Source organism: Nymphaea colorata, chromosome 12 (genome assembly GCF_008831285.2).
Source record: "Nymphaea colorata isolate Beijing-Zhang1983 chromosome 12, ASM883128v2, whole genome shotgun sequence".
Classification (NCBI taxonomy): Eukaryota; Viridiplantae; Streptophyta; class Magnoliopsida; order Nymphaeales; family Nymphaeaceae; genus Nymphaea; species Nymphaea colorata.
Genome location: NC_045149.1, coordinates 15,207,226 through 15,220,262, shown reverse-complemented (window position 1 = coordinate 15,220,262; position 13,037 = coordinate 15,207,226). Strand labels below are relative to the sequence as shown.

The window sequence follows — 13,037 nt, the reverse complement described above, 5'->3', positions numbered from 1 at the left end:
ACATCTTCAACTTCAACCCAACATAAATTCCACCATACCACGATAGAAAAAAGTGCCAAGATAAAGGAAACAGAAAAGAACGAAATACATATAATAAAAAGGAGTAAAAGGAGGGGAACAAAGAAAATCTCCTTTCCGACCTTCACTTCAAAAATTCCCACCCCGCGGGCCCTTCCCCTCAAATAATCTCAGTGAGCAACAAGGGACCCCCTTCCTTTATTGGCCGTGTAAAGCTTCTTAGCCGCCCGTCCACTCGCACGTTAGGAAAGAAAAAAGGAAAACATTAAGAGAGTTAAAAAAGACATCATCGAAGCATCCAACACTTACTTTGCACAAGCGTCAGCCACTACAAAATCAACAACAATCTTCCAAACACCATCCCCAACCAAAATCAAGCAGCAATTTTTCGTGACTGAGAATATGAGAGAGAGAAAGAGAGAGAGCAACCCGGTTATTTTCATCCCAACTCATCAACCCAAGCATATTTTAGGCTTCCTGATTGCCTGTGAAGCCAAATCCCTCGAAGATGCCCTGTGACAGAAGAAGAGAAAACAAAGAAAATGAGATCAAGGAAGAGGAAAAGCAGTCTGATTGCCAAAAAACGGTTTCATAAGGAAACAACGAGGAAAAAGAGAGATTTGTCATCGGAAATTTTCCTTCACCTCAGCGTCGTTGATCGCGTAGGCCACACAATAATGTTCCTGCAAAAGAACAAAAATAAGGCCTAAACAATTAGACCAGAATTTGGTACATAAAACGGAAACACTATCTGTAGTCCTGTAGATCCAAATAACGAGACAGAGCTCAGCCTTGTCTCTTTTATATGGATCTGGATCTGGCCTTAGCAGGCCGTCAGATATAGATACAAAATTACCGCAGAACCGTTGGTAGCTCCAGACTGATTAACCCTATCAAACTAAAGAATGAAAACATGGGCAGGCTTAAAGTTACCTTTTATCAAACAGCTGACAGTCAAGGGTAAAGGCCAGTGGTAGAGCCAGCTAGGGATCACCTGCCCACTCGCTTTTAAAAACCTTAATATACCTACATGCATAGGCAACCTTATCCCATACAACACTAGCTTATACGAGCTCAGCTCAATGAGGACAATTTACGCATACACTACCAACATTTTAATCATTTTTCATGAAACGTAAACCAGAAAACAAGAACGGTGGAGGACGTGTTTTTCCATCAGCTGCACATTTCCAATTTTCTTCTAAACGCATCATAATTACGTTAACCACAATTTTAGAAGATACATAGTCCTTCACCCAAAAACACGTTTTTTTTAATGGACCTGTCCCATTTTGAGCACATCATCACACTAGCAATTTATCATTTCTAAAGAAATTTGATTTTCAGTTATATTGAAATTTTTGCATTTCATTTAACTAAATCCATCAGCATTTGCCGGTGATTTGGTTAAAAAAATCAGGCTTATTCTCAGCTTATTCATTGCCATAAAAACCCCGGCAACAAGATGTGTGACTGGTTTGGATGGTACTAGGGGGGAAAAGTTGAAAGTAACAAAAGGACGCCGGACAGGGCATACACAGCAAGATAACATCTCTAGGGCCAGGCACCAGACACCAACCATCCGGATGCCAGGTCGACAGGGCAGCGGTTAGTAAAATGTCCACATCAGGCAGAGTGAAAATCAAAGGAGAATCCAACCAGACCCCACACAAGCACGCGAATGATGCCAATAAAACTATGCTGATAAGCTCCGTTCCTTTGGATCATCAAAACCTAAGATCCAAACTCCCACCTGGTTTAAGACATGCAAGCATGGACCAACACAAATGCAAACAAAAACTCGCTCCAGTAAGCGGCGGAGGACAATTAAAAGGACTTGAAATAGGCGGTAATCGGCTTCTCAAAATATAATTCTTACTTTGGGTCTTCCTAGGCTATGCCAAAGCCTCTAATTTCAGGCACGAGGTACTCCATGATCTCCACTAGGAAGCCTTAATTTCATTGGGAATTTCCAGACCAGTGTGGAGTCCTTCAAACCTGGTAAGCACTCGGACCCAAGTCACAGTGCAGATACTGCTGAAGTGTTAGCTCGAAGAAACAAACCAATTTTTAAACTGAAACCATTTTACGTGCTTAAAGAATTTATCTTTTCATATGCATTACATACTCGATATGCCCATATTTTTGAAAAAATTCTTAAAGGAGAAGCATCTTTCTTCCGAATTATCTAACACAGGTTTCCTCGACCAAACTTTTCTACAGGCTCAGATCTGCATCTAAAGGATGCAAACACAGGCTAGCAACAACTTAAGAGCCTCAATTCAGCACTAGGGCATCTTAGGATGAAGCCACCCAGCCCAGGAGAAAGAAGAAAGGAAGGAAGAACACGGAAGCAGCCCACCAACCTGTCTACTCCTTCCCCCCAGAAACTCAAGTAAGTTGAGCCAATGGACTCGCTTCCATCTTTAGGAGATTTATTGGATTCTGAAATCAGCTACCTAACCATTTTCTTCCCCTAGAAACTCAACTGAAGTTTTGAGATCATACACCAGTTCACATTCATAACATGTCCTTAATGTAACTAACCTGCATCATATGCCACTCTTCAAATTCGTCAAATATCTCCAGCCGCTCGATCCTGAGCCAGATTCAAGGATGTAAAAAAGAAAAAGTGCCAAACATGAGTCCAACAAATTGCAAGTGGTGATGCTCTCAAAGAGTGATGCAACAGAAATTAAAGATGAACGAAAAGCATTTTAGCTCCTCCAGCTACCTTCGTCTCTCTTGGACATCAATAAAATTACTGTAGACCTTCTGCATATCCCAAGCAACAGCTCTCTGCAACAAACCGCACATGGTAGTGCACCAAAGAGTAGATCAACAAATCATGCACGAGATAAAAAGCCAATGTGCAGGATGTACATATACAACTACCTACCTGCCACCCTTGATCAAGAAAAAGCTTTTCCTTTGCTTCTAGAGTTGGTGTTGCATAAATACCTAGAAGAGGGCATCCCCGGCTCTGCAAACAAGATAAACATGGAATTTTTTACAAAAGATCATCACTCAGAAATTTTCAGTTTGCAAACACATAGTATACAACTAAGAACAAAAATAGTAGCTGCTTACTGACAAATATGACACTAACTTTGTTCCATATTGTTCTAAAATATACATGGTGAGATGTAATTTCTGTAAATTTTAATATGCATGTGATGAAAAAGATACTACTTTTGCATACAAAAGCAGATAAAATAATGCTAAGCTATTGGAAGCCAAAACCAGGCTTTGGACATAAGTACTTTAGAAAGAAATGGTCCATCGCTAGGGGAAACGGACTTGTACTCAACCAAAGGGTACAGCACAGTCTTTAGCCAATGTATCGATCTCATGTATGTGTGAGGGAAGGGAGGAGTGGGTTCGGTTCGTGAGCGCCAAAATTCCAGCAGACGATAGAGATAGAACAAAATAGCAAGTGAGCAGGAATATACTAAAATACAGATTAACTCAAGCAAGGACTGTCGTGCAAAGACTTAAAGAATATTAAGCCACCAACAGAACAAATTATTATATGGTTCCAATATAGGTAGACATTTAATGCAACATAACAATTTAAGGATTAGCAGTTAAACAAAGGTGACAATCTTCAACATGGTCTCTGTCGTGGAAAGCAATTTCAGAATCATGGTAGGAAGAAAATTGCTACCTCGAGATTTCTGATCATTTGGTGTCCAAAAGCATCATCTGGATGAATCTGTTATCAACGGCTACAAATTACTAAACTACTAACTAGATGCCTTAAAACAGGAAAGTGACTATAAAAATCATGTGTTTAAATAAAAGTGAGTATAGAACTCCTTTGGCTGGATGGACAGGGACATACCTGCTCATATAGGAAAAATATAGAACTGGAGAATGTCTTTGAAGACCAACCAACTACAGCACGTGTAGCATCTGGATCCAAGTAAATTAGAACACATTCTGCAATGATGAATGTGGGCAAGCTGCCAACAACAGAAGCAAGTAAATAAAAACAAAATGGACCAACATATGATCACACAAACTACTAAAACATCTTTAAGGACCTCCCTTCAAAACCCAAGTATATCAAGACATAAAACAAGGAATGAAGAAGACATCCATAAGGACCTCACGCATTCCTAACCAAAAATCCCTGATTATCTTGATATCCCAAAAGGATCTACTTTTTAACTTTCAAACAGCCTATAAGAATATCTGTAAGTAATAATAATAATAACCATGCACTTGAAGGAAAACATCTCTTGTATCAAGATCTAGAAAAATGTCTTCTCAAAACTTAGTCCATAGCGGCTTTCATGTCTTACAGGCTACTACCTGCAAATGTGAATGTATGGGAGTTTTACAAAAAATGTGTACTGTATTGACATAATTGCATCTAAATCTTCTTCTCTTCTCTTCTCTTTTTTTTCTTTTTTTCTGAATAAGCTTTCTCTCCTCAAAGCTGCAATTTTAAAACACTACAAGTCTCTTTAACCACACAAGTCACATTCATCATCTTTCATTAAAACACTTGTAAATGATATCTTTTGCTATTCATTTTCCCTAAGCCACCTAAATGAACCAACAGATACACAACCCATTGGTCTTGGCCAGCATAGTGGCAAAGACAACTGCTCATGATACAAAGGAAATAATTTAAAAGAACTTAACTTGGTCTTGGCCAGCATAGTGGAAAACTAGCAAAATCATCCACCATTTTTCTTATCACATTGTATATCCAACATGTACATGATTGCATTCATAAGTTGCATAAAGATCTTAAAGTAAATAATCTTGTTTAAGCAGTTGGATAAGCCCTCGTTTATCATACACACTCGACTATAAAGTGAACTGTCATTTGGCACAAACATTCCAAACACAAAGCAGGATATACTGCTCACCTACAATCCAGCTGAGCTTTCTCCAGGACAGGATCTAATTGTTTGATGTCCCGGAGATCAGCAGGAAGAAGCTTGTAATGTTCACTTAATATTTCCCCTCTCTCTGCAGTCCAAATCCCAAATTAATTGGCTATAATACAAAATTCCAAACTTCGTGTGAAGGCACATATTGAGCAGCATTGGATCTATAAAAGAAATGACCATGTGAAATAGATGCCTCTTCCCCAAGGTGGTCTCTTAGTTGTTTAGAGGACTCCACAATTGCAGCTTTCTTGCTAGTTACCTGAACAAGCCATCAAGGTATCAAAGATTGTTCAGAGCCTATACAGGACCTCGCTTGAAAATAAAAAGAATAATTTCCTACTTCAACAGAAATAATTCAATATGAAGAATGAAGAGGAAATTGATTTCTTATAAGTATGGTTGAGCAAGATGAAATATATTCAGAAAATTAAATAAGAGTCACAACATGAAGAGACTGGATGCAAGAAAACTTTTCTTTTGCATCTACGTTCCCTTCATTAGTGGCCCTAACATTCTAGCCAAAGCTAAAACACTCATTGCACAGCAAGACTTCCCATAAATAGAACACCAACCAATTGTTAAGAATTGCATAAATTGAACCCAAAATGCAATATTAGGGTGGTGAGTAAGCACCACGCAAGAGATTCACAATTTGCACTATTAAACCCAAACCTAACATATGAATGTCCTGAGCAATCTACCTCCTTAAAATCCAGCTCCACATATAGATCAGGTGCATTACCATCCTCCTACAAAGAAGCCATTATAGATGAATTAAACAATTGTCCATGAGTTCTTATGGGATGAAGTACATTTCTGTTCATAACTTAACCTCTGCATTTCAAGAACAGCAAAAATGCAGAACACTTTATCACATAAAGCAAATTAAGATTTTGGAACTGATGCTTCATATTTGCAAAAGCATGACATGTTGCAATAAGTATGCAACCAGCCAAAAGTGCCAATTCAGTCCTTTTATATCCAAATAAATATATAAATGAAGAAATACATACCCGAAGCTGGAAAAAGGTCGTATCGAAGCCAGCTCCAAGAGAGACAATCTGTTTTTTGGCGTGGCTTTCAGCGTCTTTACCATGTCCAGAGTTCAAGAATTGAAACATAAGCTTCCTCAGAGCAGCCCATCGTGCATAGTAACCTTCACAAAAACAATTTGCGTGCTTACCCGCAAGAGAGTTTAGTCAAAAGTCAAAACGTAAAACATCATGCAGCCTAAAATGGAAGCAGAAATCATCCCTACCACGATTGATTATTGGGGATCTCCGGATGGGTCTTCGGACGAATAATTGAATGTGATTATCTTTCATGTATCCCTTCTTAACACAAGATCTATATGCAACCAAAAATCAAATTTTAAACCACACTTTTACTCAAAAGTTATCCAAGTAGTACGGCTGCACATTCTAAACAAACAAATAATCCTATCCCAACAAACGGATTACACAGGACCGCAATTAATTTTCTTTATAAAAACAATAAAAGAAAAAGAAATAACCTTAACGAATAACTGGATAAATAAGATAAGACAGTACAGATCTCTTCAAGAGGTAGATGTGAGCTGCTGAACGTCGTCAATTTCATATTTGATATCAGGCTCTGCCTCGTTGGCCAGACCAGAATGGCTGCGTGACGTTCCGGTATAAGTTTCTATAGTGCTATGCATAAAGCAGACGTCCCTAGTTCAAATGTTAACTCCTCAGCAAAATATGAAGATCCGTTTTGTTGGATAAACTCATCTTGGAAATATTTTGAACCCAACTATGAGTTCGACCAAGCACCAACCAATTCTGGCTCCCTATCGTTGAATGAAACTCCCACAACACTCTGATGATGTACCTGTTCTGTTATTTTTTGTGTCTCTATATGAATATGATGCGTGCGGGTTACATAACCGGCAAGGAAGCATCGAATTTAACAAAGTCGTATCAGCTTTTTCCTGACACATCATAAACAGATTCGGTCGATAGTATAGTCACTAAATTGCAGCATACATGCGCCAAGGCTAGTCAGGAGAGAAATCCGCAAGCCACAAAAGTTAAGACGTTAGAACAACGACATAAAACCTCGCATGTTGCACCATATGAAAAAATAGCAAGATCGGATCGTCAACAAGCAACTCGCTTCTCCCCCGATCATTGCCGTCCTCTTCAATCCTATCCAGATTTACCGACTTCTCCGAACTCCAAAGGATGCCAATAGACGACCGCATACTCAAATTTGATCTCCACTGATTCTTCTTTCGCGGGAAGGAAAAAAAAAAAACAACAGGCAGAATACCCTAAAGACCGGCGCTGGGAATCGGGTAAAAGAACACCAGTGAATGAAAAACTAAACCGAATACTATTTAACAATTCAGGGAACCGCAGGAAGATAGCAGATGGAACTCGAGAGGAAGAGGGAATGAGGATCGTACAATTTACTGGCGGAGGCATCGTCGTTGGTGGCTTGGACGGCCGCCGTATTGCCCCCGATGTCCGCCATGTCCTGATCTCCTTGGCCAAACCCAGATGAGGAAACCCGAATCCTCCCCGCTCCCACCCTTTTCTCCCGGGTTAATATTTCAGGTACACGACGCGGATGCCGCGCTCCGGAGTCGCGTAGAAGACTGACGAGCGTAGACGCAAATGATCGGGCGCCCAGTGTATCCGGTTTGTATTAAACGATTTCCCATTGTTAATTATTTTGTTAATTCAAACCATATTTTTATTCAAACAAAGCATTCAATTCATTTCTCTATGAACTTTAATCATTCGATGGAAAGAGGGAGATATTTATTAATTATGCAACAGCTTAATTATATTATAAAAAGTTATTGGACATACACGTATGTGGGCGGACGCTAACGGCCGCTACTCTTGGTAATCCAGATAAAATTGAACATATTCTTGTCATGCTTTGAATCGTGTTAAATTGTAAGTGTTCATGACTTACATGTAAGTTGTTTTGGGGTTAAGATGAGAGGGCAAATCTCTCAATGTTGTAGCGTTTTAATTCAATACAAAGTTGTTGGGAGGTCTTTTGGCATTGGAAACAGTTACAAATTGTTTTATAAATCGATTTGATATTGAAGTAAATTCATGAAACAGGATGTTACATTCCACAAACCTACCACAATATTTTATGTAGATACATAAAATAAAACAGTTTGTTAATGTTGTCATTAGCAAAATACCCCCTTGATATTGGTATCAAATAATAAAAACTATAAATGGACGTCAGATTTTGCATACAACTGCAAACAAATATGTACAAACACTTATTAAGGAGAAATGAATATTATTACAACCATGAAGATAGTGAAAGTTTAATCCTAACAGCTCGTGCCTGAAATTGGCGAGTTGTTGATACGGTAACAGCGTGGAACGCAAATTTATAAAGATTTCCTTAAACAAAATTAAAGATTGGTTTCTACATGTACATTATTTCAATTTCGCATGAAAATTAAGACGATTACAAAACCAATTCAAGTTTCAAAATAAAAAAAAAATTATTAAACCTAGTTCTTCGTTGTATTGCACGGATAACGGGCTTGGCAAGGAACCGTATTAACAACGCCGACCCAGGTGAGGTCGAGCCTAAATCAAATTCAAGGCCGGCCTTTCGAATGTCAAATTTTCCCACGAAATTGTCAGGGGTCTTCCCGCGCGCAGCTTCGCCCTCCTGCCGGGAGAGATCAGCGTCTTCCTTCTCCCACGAGACAGCAGCTAAGGGCGCGAGGAATCTGCAATCCGCACAGCAACAGGTATTGAGGGACAAAGCGGGGCGAGAACGTTCGCTTTTTCTCGCTGTGGGTTCAGGTAGGTCTAGATTTCAGTTGCTCTTCCTCCAGTTGTTTATTTTAGCTGCGGATTGATGTCCAGTGGAGGCATTTTCTCCTCGTTGGAGCAATTCGGAGATTTAATTCCATTTTCGGTTGGAATGCTTTGATCTGCTGTCTGAGAGTCGTCGTGACGGCGATATTGATTTGATCGAATCGTTTTTACACAAGCATGTGCACGAACTGGCACAGACATGCACACACACACACACACGGAGTGGCCAGCGCATCCACGTCTATACATATGATCTATTGATGGCCAAGATCTCTAGATGGACAAACTTGTATTCTGTGTTGTGTAGATTAGGCGCCAACTGCATAGCCTTTTATGCAGTAATATGCATCTTTTAGTTTACTTGCATAAATTGATCCATGCCGTTTCAAAATAGGAAACAAATTACGAAAGTTTGATTTCCACGTCAGATTCTATGGATTAAAGACATTTATAAAGATCTGATCTTTACCTGAATTTTCTGTATAATCTAACTATTGACGCTTGGTTGCTGTTCCACAAGTTAGAAATATTGGTCTTGTGAGTGGAAGCGTCCCTGCATTTTTTGGGGTAAACTTGACGCCCAATATATGTACATCCTGTCAATTGAGAACAACTCTTACAGGAATTTTCTTCTCGTTCAAGCAATTCGGAGATTTCGTTCATTTTTCGCGTGAGAATGCTTTGATCTGCTGTCTGAGAGTGGTCGTTACGATGATATTGATTTGATCGAATCGCTTTTACACATGCATGTTCTCAAACTGGTACAGACATGCACACACACACACGGAGGGGCCAGGGCATCCACCTATACATACAATATAGACAAAATTACAAATGGACACTTAAGTTTTGTGCCAATAACAAAGAAGCCCTCAACTTTTACAGGGGAACACAGAAGTGCTTAACTTTTAACGAGAACTCACAAACTACCACCTCCATTAACGGAGATGGATGAGAAACGTTGTTATTTTTCTTATTGCAAAAAGTTCCTCTGTAGCTCTTGTTTCCGATCGTCCCTCCTTCCCAGTCAACAGAGCATGGCAGATAGAAGAGTGGTCAGACCCTCTCTTCTCGTCTCGAGCATGAGGTGAACAATCGGCCCTTTCGGTTAGGCGAAATAGGCGTGGCACGTCGTCCATTATTTGGTAAAGTGCCTTCAAGGAACGTAATATCGTTTACAACAATGATAGACCGCTACGCTAAGAGGCAGTGTATGATGTATGCAACGTCTTTGTTTGATCAGCTGGGTGAGAAGGATTTGTTCTCTTGGTTTGCTTTAATCGCTGTTTACGTGCATAATGGACCACCCAATGAGGTCGTTGAAATCTTATTTCTGATGCAGTCTAAAAGCATAAGACTTGACGAGTTTGTCATGCTGATTTTGATATCTGCGTATCCTCTATTGGCTAGGTGGTGTTTAGTCAGATGGATTGGCTGTTATGCTGGTGAGGCTGTATGGACCTGAGGGCTCAAGTGATGGCTGGTCTTGTGGATGCATGACTAATGTATGAACATGAACAGAACAGAGCATGCAGTTGTTAGATAAGATTTAGAGGAAATGTTTGGTATCATACTCTGCATTGATGCTATGATTATCTTTGCATGGCCAGGGAAAGGGAGCTATTGAACTGTTCTTCCATATGCTAAAGTTGGGCATCGAGCCAGATGCTACTGCATTCCCCATAGTGCTTGCAGCGTCTAGCCGTGCTAGGTCGTTCAATGGAGGGTTTCATTATTTTGAGCGTGAGTAAGGATTATAGTATAACTCCACTTGTAGACCACAATGAGTGCGTGGTTTAGTGGTGTTCCAACGAATTCAAACTCCCTCTAAAGGATGCATATGAACTGATAAAATCATGCCTGTAGAGCTACATGCCGATGCCTAGGGGTCACTTTTAGGTGCTTGTAGAGTTCACTGTATTGCTGCAAGACGTCTCTTCATTATTAAGCCAAACAATGCAGGGAACCATATTCTGTCATCAAATATTTATGTTGCCGCAAGGTCAAGGATCAGCTGTACAATGGAGGTTGTTTTTTACTGACTGCTCATCTAGGCATTTCAACAAACATTTCGGTGGTGTTCGCAGCCTCATAAAACTTCACAAAAGTTCATTCAACGGACAGGACAACTTCACAAAGTTCATTGCAAGGTAGTGAAAGATATTGTCTTGCAAGGGATGCACTCACAACTGAGAATATACAAAAGATGAAAAAAATACTCTCAACAAGGATCATTTTTTCAATGGATAGGTTACAAGGTGGTGTTCCCACCATGGGGCTGCAATTGTGAAATGGTTGTCCTTGCTGCTTCACCAAAAATGATGTAAAATGTGAGCTCCTACTTGCACAAGAGATTTGTCCTTGAAAATGCAAAAAAAGGAATACCAGCACTTATTTTTTTTTCACATTTATAATTGCTTGATCCATATTTTGTCTTTAAGTATCACATCTACTCTTTTTTAGAGTTTTCGCCTTTTTGTTGCATTATATTATCTATTTATGAAAACACCCTCATTTCCCTCTCTGATGCATAGGACCTTGTTAAAGGATATCTTGAACTTTTGCAATGGCAGGCACACTTTGCTGCTGTTGTTGCAATGTGGGATCCAGATTCTGCATCAAGGTTGATGACGACGTTCGTGTGAACATAGGTAACGAGTTAATTGTACTTATAGGCTCCTTTTGTCTTTTTTGTAGTGATCAGGAAATGTAAGCTTCAGTTGTCTGTTCAAATATTCCAATAACATGGGTGATGGGTCTTCATGTAGACTAATTAGATTAGGTCCGAGGTTGAGCCATACCTTCCATTTGAAATCCTTTTAGAAAGGAAAAGTCAAATAGGGATGTGGTAGATGTGTGGCTATTACTGTTTTTACAGCTTTTCATCGTAGAAGTTTTAATTAGTGGTGGGGGTTTTAGTGGCAAGTGTTGCGACTCAGTGACTGCTTTACTGAAAGTTACTTTGCTTGTACACACGAAATTGGGGAAAATGGCCTCACAACTTGAAATGGCATTAGGTCAAAGCACCCTTGCAAAGCCTTAGCTTTGCTCGTTGCACTATGCAGCTTTTGTTAAACTATACATCATTGTAGGCTTAAATTAAGATTAACGAGATCAAGCTTGAACATGTGATGTTCTGCATGTCTATAGGTAGAATCAGTCAATGCTGTTCAAGTAACTTCCCTTGCACCTTTTGCTGAAATAGATGTCCTCCTGGGTTTACATTAACATTAATGAGATAAAGCTTGATCATGTGATGTTCTGCATGTCTATAGGTATAGCCAATCAATGCTATTCAAGTGACTCTTGTCCACAATTTTCTTTTCTCTTGAAGTCCAATTTTAAGTGAGGTATGATTTTTAATGTCATATAGAATGCTAAGAAACATGATCATGTTGTTGCTTACCAGAAGGCTGATGAGCTTAAATCAGTTTTCTGTCAAATGGTGGCCTTCCTGATCCATCTGTTCTGAGTCAGCTGGTGCAAAATGCTGATGTAACATGGATGATGCAGAGCCTTCTTTCTTACCCTCAGTATATGAACCAGGAAAAAGCTGCCAATTAAGTTTTATTCCAATGAGTGGATCCCTTGATATTGTTAGTTGATATCTGCTACGGTTTTAGATTCGCAATTTAGAGACATGATGCAAAATTCAGAGTCCCTTCATTAGCTTTACTAGAGGCTTTGCAGGTCTATTCACTTGTCGCATTATTGTTGTATGTGTATTCCTCCCCCTCATAATGATTTCAATAAACTGTGGCGCTTATGATACAGCATCATAACATATGCACCACTCTATCTTGCCTTAACACTTATGATACAGCACCATTTCCTAAACTGTTGCTGTCTCTTCTGGGATTCGTGATGGCTTTTGGTATCCAGAAGGAGTTCAGGAGGGCTGACTTCCCAATGAGGTGCACCAAGGACGAAGTTTGAGATCATCATTTGGGTTTGGTGGAGGTGGGAGGATGCTTCCATCTGCATCATCCATTGTTGCTAAGGACTTCATGGACCTCTGTGTGTTGGAAGACTAAGCCGAGAGGGTATGAGTGTGTTCAGGGGATTAACGGGACGCTACCACTGGTCGAGTGGATTCAACCTCAGCTCTTACGTTGTGCTAGATGGTGAGATCTTGATGATTGCTATGAAGGAAAGTGGCCTGCAAAAAGCTGTTCATTATGTCATACTATCTGGAGCTCAGTAACTACAGAAGGCTAAAGTTAAATGGCAGCGGCCAGGAGGTTACCACGACTGATGACTTTCTCCCGTGTGGCATTTCTTT

General features: G+C 39.8%; 1 protein-coding gene across 4 annotated transcripts; it reads right to left on the bottom strand.

Annotated features, from left to right (window-relative positions):
• Positions 1–292: 292 nt before the first annotated feature.
• Positions 293–7,541, bottom strand: LOC116266270 (leucine carboxyl methyltransferase 1 homolog). 4 transcript variants are annotated; one of them, XR_004175317.2, is made up of 14 exons: positions 7,357–7,541; positions 6,184–6,272; positions 5,939–6,081; positions 5,627–5,674; positions 5,103–5,184; positions 4,902–5,004; positions 3,863–3,983; positions 3,686–3,733; positions 2,918–3,001; positions 2,753–2,817; positions 2,566–2,617; positions 1,898–2,052; positions 663–701; positions 293–531 (listed from the first exon to the last, which is right to left on the bottom strand). XR_004175317.2 is itself a non-coding variant. In XM_031647416.2 (13 exons), the coding sequence occupies exons 1-13, from the start codon at positions 7,422–7,424 to the stop codon at positions 487–489; spliced, it is 987 nt and encodes a 328-aa protein (XP_031503276.1). In that variant the 5' UTR covers positions 7,425–7,539; the 3' UTR covers positions 293–486. The 4 variants fall into 4 exon arrangements, 2 of the variants coding, with proteins under 2 accessions (XP_031503276.1, XP_031503277.1); XR_007575104.1 differs by having other exon boundaries at positions 1,898–2,016; positions 7,357–7,540; XM_031647416.2 differs by lacking the exon at positions 1,898–2,052 and having other exon boundaries at positions 7,357–7,539.
• Positions 7,542–13,037: the final 5,496 nt, after the last annotated feature.

Coding starts and splice junctions, on each gene's coding strand:
- LOC116266270 (XM_031647416.2), bottom strand. CDS start 7,424: ATGGCGGACATCGGGGGCAATACGGCGGCCGTCCAAGCCACCAACGAC. Junction 5,675..5,938: donor CGACCTTTTTCCAGCTTCGG/GTATGTATTTCT, acceptor GCTTCTTTGTAG/GAGGATGGTAATGCACCTGA. Junction 2,618..2,752: donor GATGTCCAAGAGAGACGAAG/GTAGCTGGAGGA, acceptor AATCTGGCTCAG/GATCGAGCGGCTGGAGATAT.